The sequence below is a fragment of the Opisthocomus hoazin genome, chromosome 25 (genome assembly GCF_030867145.1).
Source record: "Opisthocomus hoazin isolate bOpiHoa1 chromosome 25, bOpiHoa1.hap1, whole genome shotgun sequence".
In the NCBI taxonomy this organism is placed as follows: domain Eukaryota; kingdom Metazoa; phylum Chordata; class Aves; order Opisthocomiformes; family Opisthocomidae; genus Opisthocomus; species Opisthocomus hoazin.
This window is the reverse complement of record NC_134438.1, coordinates 6,675,840-6,689,431: the sequence shown is the minus strand read 5'-3', so window position 1 is coordinate 6,689,431 and position 13,592 is coordinate 6,675,840. Positions and strand designations below refer to the sequence as shown.

At 63.1% G+C, this 13,592-nt stretch overlaps 1 protein-coding gene across 3 annotated transcripts; it reads right to left on the bottom strand.

Annotated features, from left to right (window-relative positions):
- Positions 1–399: 399 nt before the first annotated feature.
- On the bottom strand, positions 400–11,083 carry ETNK2 (ethanolamine kinase 2). 3 transcript variants are annotated; one of them, XR_012766199.1, is made up of 9 exons: positions 10,885–11,083; positions 6,996–7,255; positions 6,406–6,543; positions 5,051–5,193; positions 4,853–4,936; positions 4,264–4,433; positions 2,645–2,718; positions 2,119–2,480; positions 400–997 (listed from the first exon to the last, which is right to left on the bottom strand). XR_012766199.1 is itself a non-coding variant. In XM_075442994.1 (8 exons), the coding sequence occupies exons 1-8, from the start codon at positions 11,068–11,070 to the stop codon at positions 2,408–2,410; spliced, it is 1,128 nt and encodes a 375-aa protein (XP_075299109.1). In that variant the 5' UTR covers positions 11,071–11,083; the 3' UTR covers positions 1,221–2,407. The 3 variants fall into 3 exon arrangements, 2 of the variants coding, with proteins under 2 accessions (XP_075299109.1, XP_075299111.1); XM_075442994.1 differs by lacking the exon at positions 400–997 and having other exon boundaries at positions 1,221–2,480; XM_075442996.1 differs by lacking the exons at positions 400–997; positions 10,885–11,083 and adding an exon at positions 7,561–7,597 and having other exon boundaries at positions 1,221–2,480.
- Positions 11,084–13,592: the final 2,509 nt, after the last annotated feature.

Genomic DNA, 13,592 nt, shown 5'->3' with positions numbered 1-13,592 from the left:
GCCCTTGCCGGGGTGCAGAAGGGGGGGACGAGCCCTGCACTGGGGTCTTTGCAGCCACCCCATGTGCTCAGCCCCAGGGTGGGGGTCCGGCGTAGCGGCTCTGCAGCATCAGGGCCCGGTGCTGCTCCCCTGCATCCCGCGGGGCTGCCGTTGGGACATCACTCAGCCAAGGGAGCACCCTGCCTCCTCACCCACCGAACGCCTCTCTCCTCTCTTTCCCTTCATCAGTGCTTTATTTATTCCCCCTCCCTGTGCTGCTCTGGCTGGGGCCGGGGTCCCTGGGGCAGGGGTGCCGGCTCCCAGGGTGGGATGGGCTGTGCTGCAGAGGGGGCTGGAAGCAGACGCGCCCGACAAAGATGCAGCTCTTCCTCTTTTTTTTTTTTTTTTTTTTTTAAAAAAAAGACTGTAAATATAGATAGAGCTTTATTTTGTTAATAAGACGACGAGTAACTTAACCTGTATATTTCACATACTTGTTTACAATTGTCCCCCCCACCCCTTGGCACAATAAAGATGACTTTTTGGAGCAGAGATCTGGGTCTGGACTTCACTAGCCTGGGGTTGGGGAGAACCAAGGGCTGGACGGGGAGCTCTCACCCCAGGGGGTCAGGGCATAGCTGGGGGGGCTTGTTCCCCCCTTCCCTGTCCCTCTTCCAGCACAGCGCCCTCCCAAGGCTCTTGTTCCCCATGGTGTTTCCCCTTGTGCTGTTTCTCAGCTCTTTCTCCTGCCCTGTCCATCCGTGGCGGGTCCCGAGCTGCTCCCCTCACCTTCCCACCTCTCACCTGTGTTTTCTCGAGGTCTCGCCCCGTGCGGCAGCAGGTTTGGGGGTTCAGCCTCCTTTGCCCAGTGCCTGCTGCAGCCAAGTGGTCCAACCTGCCCTTGCCAGAGCCCAGCAGGGCCTCGGGGGCCCGCGATGAAGATGGGGGGGTCTGCAGAAGGCTGTTGTAAACCACAGGGCATCGCTCTGGGACAAGGACGAGCCCCGGCAGTCGCTGCCTGCAGGGAAGAAGCAGTGAGCGCAGCGCGCAAACACCCCACCATGCTGCACGGCCGCTGCTCCCCAGCAGCACCCGAAGGGAGGTCGGGAGCACGGGGGGACATCCACAGCCCACCCTGCGAGGGGACACCTCCAGCTGCAAGAGAAGAGCCGGGCGCAGCCCCCGGCCCCAGGGACACTGCCCCTGCTCCGGCACACGTCCCACAGATCTGCCATCCCCCATTTCCAGCTACCAGCAGCTTTTATTTCGAACAAAGCCAACATCAGATGCCACAACAGCCTCGGTTCTTGCCAGTAGGTTCCTGTGCCCATGTGGAGGGGGCAGAGGGGTCCGATCCCACCCCCCAGCTGATGCACAACCACTGCCACGAGCTGGGCAGTGCTCAGCAGGCCAGGATCACCGAGCCTGTGGCGGGGTGCTGCTGCCCGGGGATGAAGCTGTGCCCGGCTCATGGAGCAGGTCAGCTCCGTTCCCCTCCTGCCAGGGGGTCCCACGCGGGGACACAGCCCCGAGAGGAGCACAGGGATGGTGCCCGTGCAAGGGGCAGGACCGACCCCCAGCCCTGGGGGAGAAGGGGGAGGCAAAGCAGAGAGCCCCTTGCTCCCGCATCGTGGGATGCGATGAGGGAAGCCACGACGGGAGCAGGGAGCTAACAGGAGCCCAAGGGACCATGACCATGGGGGAAAGCAGAGCCAGCCACAGGCTGAGCACATCGCAGGAGGTGCAGGTGCCCAGTGACCACCAGCAAAAACACACTGGTCCCAAGCCCATGTGGCTCATGGCCATTGCTGCCTTGCACCATCCAAGCTAGAGTGCAGCAGCAGCCACCTCTCACAGAAAAGGCTCCCATGCTCAGAAAGCCCCAAGCCCAGGATCCATACGGACCCACCAAAAGTGCTGGTTTGGGGGTGGGAGCCCAAGCAGCACCGAGAGGGCAACAGGGGATGGAGGGAGCAGCGAAGGCGATGGGCACAGCACGTGCGTTGGGCAGCTAAAGCAACTGGGCAGCTCGGGGGGCTTCTGAACAGATGGGGGGACCCACTTCCCCCCTCGGGGACAGCACAGAGGGAGCAAACCGGGTGCCAGGCCAAGCAGCAGTAGTGCCAGCAAAGCACAGACCTGCCGGGCACCAGGGCCGAGCCGGGGCTCGGCGTTAAGGCGATGATAAGGCTTCCTTGCGTAGGCAGGGGCCTCTCCGAGGCCACGGTCCTCTCTAGCATCCCATGGTCCAGTCTCAGGTATGTCCGGGGTCTCCTTTAATCGGTGGCTGGGTCAGAGCTCCTCTCCCCCTTCCCACCATCAGGACCTGCCCTCACCCCCGGCTGGGGTGGGCAAGGGGTGAGGGGGATGCGAGGGCTGTGGATGCAGCAAGGACAAAAATAGCTCAGGGTCTCACGGGCCAGAGACGCTATTTAGAGATCTGCAGGGCTGTGACCACCGGCTTCATCTTGAAGTACTGTTTAAACCTTAGCTTTGCATATCTGCCAAGAGAGGAGAGACGGACGGACATGAGACACTTGTGCCCCAGCCCCGTGTCCCCTGGCCTCAGAGGATCCCTCCTGCATCGAGGGATCATCGGGATCCTCCTGCTCCAAGCATTTAATGCTGAACTGCGCTGGAAGGGAATGCCCCCCAGCCAACTCACCTTAAGAAGTTAAAGTCTATGGTAGAGTATTTATCCTGGATCAGGCCCCAGCATGCCCAGAGGAAATGGGATGCCTGCGACAGACAAAATAAAGATCAGAAACAGGCACAGAGCATCCCCACCCACGGGACGAGTCGCTCGTGCCTCTCCTGGCTGGGTCCCAGAAGTCCCATGGCTGTGACGACAGGACACGGGGTGGCAGCCAGCTGGGGCTGGCCCACACGTGGGTTTTTATACCCTCCGGAGGCTGGTCCCAGCCTGGGCGAGGGATGCCAGCAGGAAGGATGCTGAATCACAGAATCACAGAATGGCAGGGGTTGGCAGGCACCTCTGTGGGTCACCCAGCCCAACCCCCTGCCCAAGCAGGGTCACCCACAGCAGGCTGCACAGCACCGCGTCCAGGCGGGGCTGGAATATCTCCAGAGAAGGAGACTCCACAGCCTCCCTGGGCAGCCTGGGCCAGGGCTCCGTCACCCTCAGAGGGAAGAAGTTCTTCCTCATCTTCAGCTGGAGCTTCCTCTGCTTCAGTTTGTGCCCGTTGACCCTTGTCCTGTCACTGGACACCACTGAAAAGAGCTTGGCCCCATCCTCCTGACCCCCACCCTGCAGATATTTGTAAGCATATATTAGGTCCCCTCAAGAAGAGGGGACCTAAGAAGAGCCACACAACGTGCTCAGGGTACCAGCCTCTGCGTTTACAGCCGGGATGTCCCTCCTGGCAGCTCCAGCCAGGAAACCAGACGAGATTTTGCCCTAAGTTTCCAGCAAACGGGCTCCACCTGTCCACGGCATTTACCAGAGAGGATTTTCTCTCTGGGCTCGGCTGTGCCCAGGGTCTGTCTGACCTCTCTGAAGGGATGCCCAAGGCCACAGCTGTCAGAGACACGCTGTCCCTTGCCACGTGGCGGTGGGATGGCGGGTGGCCAGCACTATCTTTGGCCTTGCCTGAGGGCTCGGTGCCTCCGAGGTGCAGCCAGGCTCTGCGGGGCAGCCTCCTGCCCCCGGTGCCCCCAAACCCCCCGGCTGGTACGCCTTCAGGGTAGGGTTATGATTACGAGGATGATGAGGGGACTGGAGCATCTCTCCTATGAGGAGAGGCTGAGGGAGCTGGGCTTGTTCAGCCTGGAGAAGAGAAGGCTGAGAGGGGACCTTAGAAATGCCTCTAAATATCTGCAGGGTGGGGGTCAGGAGGATGGGGCCAGACTCTTTTCAGTGGTGCCCAGCGACAGGACAAGGGGCAATGGGCACAAACTGAAGCAGAGGAAGCTCCAGCTGAAGATGAGGAAGAACTTCTTCCCTCGGAGGGTGACGGAGCCCTGGCCCAGGCTGCCCAGGGAGGCTGTGGAGTCTCCTTCTCTGGAGATATTCCAGCCCCGCCTGGATGCGGTGCTGTGCAGCCTGCTCTGGGTGACCCTGCTTGGGCAGGGGGTTGGACTGGGTGACCCACAGAGGGCCCTGCCAACCCCTACCATGCTGGGATTCTGTGATTCCGTACCTGCACCCCCATCCTCACCAGCCGAGCTGCAACACGAAGCCCCAGCTCACCCAAGACCAGAGGAAAACCCATCCCACGGGCAGCCCTCGAGAGAGGCTGGCTGCTTCCCACCTCCACCACTCACCAAAGAAAACTTGTTCACTTGCACGTAGAGAGCCTCCAGCTCCTCCTCAGACACCCCTGTGCCTCCTCGGTCCCCCTGGGTGAGCTGCTTGTAGGCCTGCAGGTAGGAGCGCAGCCACTGCAGCTGGGTCTCCTTGCTGGGGTAGAGGCGATAATCCACCTCCTTCACGCCTGCGAGGGGAGCCGGGGTCAGCGATGCCCGAGGGGCCGAAGGGCGAGAGGGGAGGGCTTCTCCGGGGCACAGCACCACGACCCCGGGGCTCTCCCCACGCACGACCGGCTGAGCGACAGCCCTGCAGCCGGGGATCAGCCCGCTGATTCGGGGCACGCGCCCACCCCTCGCACGGCGAAGGGCTGCGCTCCTGGGGGCATCGCATCCCCGCACGCCAGCAGCACGGCACCCAGCGCCGGCAGAGACCCTCCCTCGCACATCGCTCCAACCCCCGGCAGCCCAAGGAGGAGCCGCCGTGTTTCTCACCTCGGGACTGGGGATGCAACGACCTCCTCCATCCCCGGGGACCGGGAGACCCTGAGGCAGCCGCTGCAGCCGGGGGGGGACCCTCAGTGCCACGGAGAGGAGCCCAACTCACCCGCAAACTCATTAAAGTGGTTTCCGATGTCGAAAGCCTGGTAGTTATAGCCAGTGTACTCGTAGTCTATGAAGCGAACGTGCTCTGCGGAAGCAAAGGCAAGGAAGGGGCTGTGAGAGGGGCTGGAGCCGCTGGCCCCCGGGGAGGTGGGTGCTGGGCAGACCTCTCCGCCGGGCGCGCGAAGCCACCACCACGAACCTTGCGTCCCGTCGTAGATGATGTTCTTGCAGAGCAGGTCGTTGTGGCAAAGCACGACGGGGGACCCCAGCTGGGAGAGCGTTTCCTTCATCCAGACCAGCTCGTGTTCAAGCATCTCCAGGCTGGGCACGTCCTGCTGGAGGCTGGGGAAGGGGACGGGGTGGAATCGCTTCTGCTCGGGGAGGGGGGGGAACACCCCTCGGGGGCAGAGGGACAGCGCTGCCCCTCGCTTCTCTCCATGCATCTTATAAACGAACTCATCAGTGACGCAAAGCGGTGGCTAACGAGGCCATTTTCGGTAGGGAGGTCAGCTTTGGCTTGGATGTCCTCCAGCGTGCTGCGCTGGACCCAGGGCGCCTGGCAGATGCCAGGGTGCAGCCTCAGCCCTTCCCTGCTCCCTGCCAACACCAGCATCCCCCCCCCCCAAACCCACCCAACCGGCCACCGAGCCCCCAGCACTCACTCCCAAAGCACCCGCCTAACCCCCAGGCAACGGGAATTTTTTTGGACTCCGCCGGGGGCACGTTCCCTCTCAGCAACCTCAGAAGTCCCAGTGCCAAGAAGAGAGCCAGTTAATGATTACCTCTAATTGGCTGCGCGGAAGGTGCAGGCTTGGGTAAAGTCTGCCTGCAGTGGGGCGAGCGCGGAGAAGAGCCCAGCGCCCTGCCACCGCTGCTCGGGGAACAGGTTAATTATTCGCCCGCCTTCAGGTTCATTCACCTCCGCCACCTCTTGGGGCTGCCCGCATCCTTCCCAGACACCCCGGCATTCACCCGGCACGAACCCAGGCTCCCAGAATAGGGATGAACTGGTTTGAAGTGGGGACTGGCTGCTTTCATCTATACTGGGTTTCTAGCATCCCCTCCACCACGTTAGCTGCTCAGATCCCCACCGCAAGCAGGGCTTGAGCTTCAGCTTCTTCTAGGGAGGGCTTAAAATGCAAGCTAGATTTGCAGGGAGGAGGAGGAGGAGGATTATTACAGCAGGTGGGAGTCTCTGGCTCAGGCTGGATCCTGCCCGGGTGCTGTACAGACACAGCCCAGAGCCGTCTCTGCTCTGACGCTGCTCCCCGACTGGCAGCAGGAAAAGTGCTGAGGGGTGCATGGAGATGCCTCCATCCCACCTGCCCTCGGGCGCTTTGGCCATGAGTTTGCTCGTGGAGGGATCGCGACCCAGAAGGGGCCACGTGGCCGGATCCAGCCCCGCCACCAGCCCCAGCCCCACTCACCAACCCCACGGTCCCGCTTTACCTGGCAACCGGGGCTCGTCCCCCCACTCTCGTACAGGGAAGACTCAGAGGTGGGTGGGCAGCGGATGCCCAAGCCAGAGGCTCTTTGGGATCCCTCTGCCTTTACCTGGGGTTGGGTACCTTTGGGCTGAGATCCGTCTTCACGAGGGTGAGGTATTTGTGCAGCTTCTGCCAGAGGATGGGCTTGGGGAGGCTCCCGTTGGCGTGGATGGCGTGTACCCGGGCCATCTCCTGGGCCACCAGCCTGGAAGGAAACACGGACACGTGGGTGAGAGGCGGCCATGCAGCGGCATTCCCGGGAGCAGCGCTCCTCAAAACCAGCCTTGAGACACTTCGAGAGGGGTTCCCCGAAAGCCACGTTTAAAAAGGCAGGGTCAGCACAGCTGAAACTCCCCTCCACTTCAGCTGCGAGCCTCCGCAGCGTTTCGAGACCCTCTCCGGGTCAGAAGCAGCATTCACCCTTCCAGGGCAGCTTCAGATAAAAGCTGTGGTTCTCATGCAATCTCTATTCACCAAAAGCTGATGGTTTGAAAACCTGGTGATAAACCCAGCTGAAGTTTGGCCCATTTGTCCCCCAGCATCAGCTCTGTGCACATCAGCAATGCCCGAGCACCGGTCTGGAGCAAGGCGGCGAGGGGGAGAGCTGGAAACACACAGCAAGCCCCTCGCCGGTCTCTCCATCCCGCATCTCCTCACCTGAAGATGTGGGGGTCCCGCACGTGGCTGGGCCCCAGCGCGATGCCCGGCAGGAACTGGTAGCAGAGCCCATTCTGGAAGGCGCAGTAGAGGTCGGGGGCACAGCCGTGGGCACGCAGCACCTGGAAGTTCCTCAGCTCCGTCTCCCGGTCCACAAACAGCTCCGTCTTCCTGCCGTAGACACGGACCAGCACCGCGTCCGCCATGCCCTCGTCCGTGTAGCAGGCCACCAGCTTGTTGGTGATGCCATCAGTGAAGAGCTGGAGGGGGAGAGGAGCGGCAGAGCCGATGCCTGTACATCCCTGCCACGTCGGCCAGGCGGGGGGGAAACCCCCTTCCCACCAGCAGACCCCAGGGAGAAAGCGACGTGGGCAAGGCAGTAACAGGCAAAAAAGAGCACGAAGCAGCAGCGCCCACGGCCGCTGGGAAAGCTCTGGTGGCAGGTGACACGAGTTTGCAAGGCCTCAAGGCTCAGGCGTGAGCCGGGGCTCTGCACGGGGCCACCGGCACGAGGCTTCAGCTGCACGAAGCTGGGGCTTTGGGTGGAAATCCTGCTGTTTCTCACCGGGGAGCTCAGCAACGGCTCAGGCCAGATGTGCTGCCAGTACGCTTGGCGTCCGAGCAGCCCCGCAAATGGCTCCCCAAAAAAAAAAAAATCAGCGTAAATTTTTTGGCAGAAAACGAAAAAAAAAAAAAAAGAAAAAAACCCACCAGCAAACAAGACGGAGCAAACACCAGCACCCCACCTCCTCCTCCCGACCCTCCCCGCGGGGCTGGGTCGCTGATAGGCAGGGACGTCGCTGCTGGGGACGTCTCGTGTCACCGCTCTGATGGCTCCTCACAGATGGAAAGAGAGTTTTGTTCTCCCGTCGCCCCAGCTTGGCCGCCTGCCCGCGCACATGCAGGGGCTGCTGCCGCCCGAGCCGGGCTCCTCTCCCCATCCCACAGCGATTTCCCTCCGGCGCGTCGAGGGGTTCGGGTCTCCATCGCCCCGCGGGAGACCCCGGCCCCATCGCCCCCCACGCAGGCGGGATGCTCAGCCCCACGGGGTTGCTCCGGTGCTCCCCAGGAGCGATTCCTTTATCCCCCCCGGGTTCGGGGAGCCGGAGCAGGTGTGATGCTGGCGGAGCGGGAGGGGGGCGAGGGCGTGTGCTGCGGCAGCAGCGGTGCTCGGGGGTGGGACAGCTAATTTTAGACATCCCACTCAGCAACTCACGCTCCTATATAGGGTGCCTATATATAGGGCTCCCCATGCAGTCCCCCGAGGGAAACTCCGAGCGCTGGAATGAGACAGCCGAAGTTAGACGATGCTCACACCCCTCGTCACGCAGCTGGCTGGGGTTGGCTTCGGGGCGAGCGCAGCGGGTGGCAAGCTGGTCACCATGTCCCATCAGGCTGCCGCCCCTCGGCTGCTGAAGCTTCTCAAGCAACCAAGCCGCTTTTCCCAGGGCATATAATCGGTGTTTCCAAAATCAGCTCGTCCTGTCAGGCCCCAGATGCCAGAAATTCAGCAAGCGAAAGGCGTTGAGCTCGGGGGCCGCTGCCTTCCATCGCCCGCAGGTGAACGGCTCCACACCGAGATGCTCAGCGCCTGCAAAGTCCTTGCGCTGCTTTGTTTTGCTGCTCGACAGCCCCATCAGCACTTTCCAGCAGGTCTAATGGGATTACCAAGCCTTATCCCCGCTGAATTCCAGGCCGCTAACTTCGGAGACTCACACGTGGTTCGTCAGCAACCTGCCACACACGCACGCAGGGGCTCGCCTGGTTTGGCGGCAGCAGCTCCTCCAGCTCTCGGGAGATGCCCGGTGCTATTCCTTGCGGATCCAAAGTGCCGTCGGCTATCAGCAGGGCCGCGGCCCGAATTCTCCCCTGCTGCGGCTGCGTGACAGCAGGGAGCGGGGCAAAGCGAGCGCGACTCCACACCAGGAGCCTCACAGAGAGTCAGTGCAAAGCGAGACCCGAGCCCTGGGCAAAAGATGCTGAAGCGAAGCAGCTGCATCCGACACCCCGGCGCTGCATCCCGCCGGGAGACCCCTCGGCATCCCCGAAGCACCGCCGTCTTGGCTGCCTCCCCGCGCAGGCACCCACGTCGCCGCTCCCCAGCCCGAGAGGCGGCCGGCGGCCCGGGGCCGGGCCGCAGCAGGGCACCTCGTCGCCAAAGTCCAAAAAAAGTCCAACCGCGCCGGAGTCCTCGCAGGGGGTTTGGCTCCATGTCACTGCCGCTCTTCTTATCGCCGGATGAGGGATGGAGAAGTGTGTGCTTCCCTGATAGCGCGCTGGCTGACTCACCGATACCACCCGTGCCTTCTCCGTACGGAGATGCTTCTGCCCAGGGACAGAGCTTCAAGGATGAGGAGCCCTGGAAAGCGGGCGCGACCTGGAGCACAGGGCGCCAAAGACCCCAGCAAGCAGAGAGCAAGCAGGGGAGGCCAAGCACCCAGAGCCTTCCTCCCCAGCTTCCACACCCTGCCCCATGCGCCGGGAGGTTTTTTTTCGGTCCATGCCACCGGCGCAGGCTGGTACGGCCCCGGCGAGCAGCTGCGCACCGACACGGTGCAGCGAGGTGCTGCGAGCCGGGCACCGCTCCAGCGCGCGGGGGGAAGCGACCAGGAACTCTAATAGGAACCAGCTGAGGACCAGCGCACCGCTCCAATCCCCTCCTGAACAGCTCGCGCAACAGCAGCTAAGGGAAACGAGACTGGACCTTCCTCCCCCAAACTCCTCAGGGCTGGTTTTTTTTTTTTTTGCCTTTTTTTCTTTCCTTTTTTTTTTTTTTTTTTTAATTAAAAACACACGCACGCACACACAAGCTGCTGTTGAACGCTGACCCCCGCCGATGCCTGGATACCAGAGAGCTGGGGTCCTTCTCAAACAACCGTTGCCACCGACGTCTGCGCTCGGTGCTGTGCCGAGCCTGCGACGTTTTCCTGCCCTGACAACTTTGCACCCTGAGGAACCCGAACTCCAAGTTTCCTGCCTATTGCCATCTGCCCTTTCACATGTATTTTCCTGCAGCTTCTTGGATTTAATTACACTTGGCTATTAATACATTTTTAATGACACTCCAGGCACACGGGAAGCCTGTGCCTTCAGAGGACACGCACACACACGTCCACACGTTTAAGTGTGCCCAGCTCCGCTGTCTCCACGCTCCCATGCCCATCACCAGGAGAGGACACAGCCACCACCCGCCTCGCTTTTCCACCCCAGAGCTGGCACCCCCGGGCAGAGCCGAGGAGAGGGAAAGGGGCTCCCATGCCAGGCAGCTGCCGGCCCCGCTCTCCCAGCTCAGGACGGCCGTGCCCGGTCCCGTGCCGGAGCCCAGCGCTGAATCCCAGCTCCCAGCAGAACCCGTGCTCAGCCCATGCGGCTTGGCCGAGGTGTAACCCCAGCGAGACCTGCTCCCCGGAGCAGCTACTCCTGCAGGCACTGGGTGCGGGCAGGGGTGCAGCACCTGCAGAGGAGATTCCCGGGGCAGGGGGGGACCAGAAGTGCAGGCTGTCGCCCCAGTATCCCCCCAGCATCCCCCACCTTGGCAGCCTCGGGGGACCCTGGGGACCCATTTGCCTTCACGGCCGCCGCCCGAGGGGTCCCCAAAGCCTGCGGTGTCCCAGCTCCGCGCACCTGAGGGACCCCGGCTCCACCCCGAGAGGGGAGAATTTGGGATGGGGGGACGGCATGTTGCACCCTCCTTGGCAGCTCCTTGTAGCCCCCCACGGTGGGTCCTACAGTCACCATCACGTGGACCTTACAGCCCCCCCCCCCCCAGTGAGCTCTAGAGCACCCCGGGGTGAGCCCCACCGCCCCCCTCGGGCGCACCCTGTAGCCCCCCTCGGACGATCCCCGCGGGGTCGGGTGGGGTGGGGGGATCCCCGCAGGCTCCCCATACCTTGGTCTTCACCCTGGCCGGCTCCCAGCCGGGTCTCAGCTCCCGCATGAGCCGCAGAGCCCCCGGCAGCACGTCCCCTTCGTCCACCGCGATGCCGAGGTGGGGCACGGCGGGGGGCACGGCGGGGGTCCCCCCGCCCAGCTCCGGCTCCGGGCAGTCGGGGCAGCGGGCGGGCGGCGCGGCCATGGCCAGCTCCGCGCTCCCGCAGCCCATGTGCGGGGGGCTGCCGCGGGGCCGCCGGGCGCGGGGAGGGGCCGCCCGCCGCGGGGAAGCCGTGAGTCACCGGCCCGCCCCGCGCCCGCCTCCCGCGCCGGCGCCCGCCCGCATTGTGAGGTCAGCGGCACCGCACCGCGCCCGCGCTGCCCCCGGGGCCCCCCGCCGTCCCTCCGGGCTAAGAAGGATGGGGGGCTTCTGTCTCCCTCCATCCCCGAAGCCCCCCCTCCATCCCTCCGGGGTAGGAAGGATGGGGGGGTTCTGTCCCACCCCTCCGGGTGGGGCGGATGGGGGGGTGCTCCTGTCTCCACACAGCCCCGAAGACCCCCCTGCATCTCTCCGGGGGAAGAATGATGGGGGGCTCCTGTCCCCCCCCATCCCCGGAGTCCCTCCGCCATCCCCCCAGGAAAAGAAGGATGGGGGGTTCCTGTCCCACCCCTCCGGGATGAGAAGGATGGGGGGCTCCTGTCCCCTCGCTCCACCCCTATGGACTAAGAAGGATGGGGGGCTCCTGTCTCCCCCCAGCCCCGGAGCCTCCCCTCCATCCTTCTGGGATAAGAAGGATGTTGGGCTCCTGTCCCCTGCCATCCCCGGAGTCCCCCCTCCATCCCTCCAGGGTAGGAAGGATGGGGGGGACTCCTGTCCCCGCACAGCCCTGGAGACCCCCCTCCATCCCTCCGGGGTAAGAAGGATGCGGGGGCTCCTGTCCCCCTCCATCCCTGGAGCTCCCCCTCCATCCCTCCAGGATAAGAAGGATGGGGGGCTCCTGTCCCCCCCCTCCACCCCTCTGGGATAAGAAGGATGGGGGGCTCCTGTCCCCCCCCCCTCCACCCCTCTGGGATAAGAAGGATGGGGGGCTCCTGTCCCCCCCCTCCATCCATCTGGGCTATGAAAGATGGGGGACTCCTGTCTTCCCCCATGCCCGGAGACCCCCCTCCATCCCTTCAGGAAAAGAATGATGGGGAATCCTGGCCCCCCCCATCCTCAGAGACCCCCGCTCCATCCCTCCAGGATAAGAAGGATGGGGATGCCATGCGTGGGGGCAGGGGATGCACCCCAAGATGTGCTGGCAGCCTCCTGGGCTCCGGGAGGGACGTGTCCCCTTGGACCAGCCTCTCCACCCCCCGCCAAGCGCTGACCCCCGGGGGGGGTTTACAGGTGGGCTGGGGAGAGGTTTGACATTTAAAGATCGAGCATAATCACCCCCCCGCAGCCCGCTGACACCGCTCCAGCCCGGCTTCATTAGCAGAGGAAATAACCACCGCACATGGCTCGGGGCGGATAATGCCCCCCCCAAAGTTTACAGCCGGCTGCGGCTGAAACCAGCTAAATGGACCGTGGAGACTTGGGGAAAATAATTTCAGGAGGGGAGGGGGGGAAATAAAGCAGCCACTTCCAAGCGTTTCTAAATATAGAGCCAGCTCTGTCAGTTTTAATAGGATGGTCATAATTGCTCCCGCCGCTTTGCTGGGCTGAGCGTGGCCTAATTGCTCGCCCGTAACGATCCCAAGTGTTAATACGGGGCAGCGGCGGGTGAGCGGTGCCTCGCAGCCAGGACTGCGCAGCAGCCGCCGGGAAATTGCCCCGGCGCAGGCGATTAGAGGTGTTAATAGGCTGGCTTAGGGGGCCCAGGAGCAGCGCCGCAAGCAGCCCAGGCATTTTTTCCCCTCTCGCTGCTTGAAGCAACTGTGTTGAATAGGAACAGGGCTGGATCCACGAAAACATCCTATTTTAGGCCGGCCTGACCATTTTCCAGCTGAGGGCTGTAGGCAGAAGCCATCATGGAGGCTGAAGTCACCTGGTGCTTGTTCAAGCTCACACCCACTTGAGTCTTCTCCAGACCAGAGCCTTTGCGGTGTAGAATAGGACAGAGGAGGCTTAGCTATTTCCAAGCCGAGAGTTTCCCCGCGGTAGGAAGGAAGGGGAGAAGCTTGCCGGCATCCCTGTGTGGCCAGAAGGTCGTGGAGAGGCCAGGCTGTAGCTCCAGCGCTGCCCTGGGCAGAGATCCCCACGCCGAGGGTCTCGGGGCAGCTCAGCCCTCCCTGCCCGCGCTGCCGCTGCTTCCCAGCCCCTGGGGTTTCCCATCCTGCCGAGCAGCTGCCCGGAGCACTCGGGAAACGCTGGATGGAAGCGAGATACGCTGACCCTGGGGTCCCCTCCCTGCACCCCCAGGCCCCAAAGAGCTGTTGTCACCGCTCTCCTCGCCCCCGCGTTGGAGGTGACGGATCGCAAAGGCGATGGTGAGCAACAAGTTACATCGCCGGGCGCCTGGAATCTCCCATCCCTGGAGACCCAGGTTTGTGCATCCCAGCATGAAGAGGTTTAAATGCTGTGCAGCGGTGGAGACCCTCCAAGGAGGGACAAAAATCTGCTCAGCTGCATCCTCTCTGCTGGAAAGCGAGCGCTGCTGCTCTGTGGGGCAGGGCTGGGGATGAGGTGCCATGCTGGGAGGGAGAACCAGCGAGTGGAGGCTGCTGCCTGCCTGGCAAGGTGCC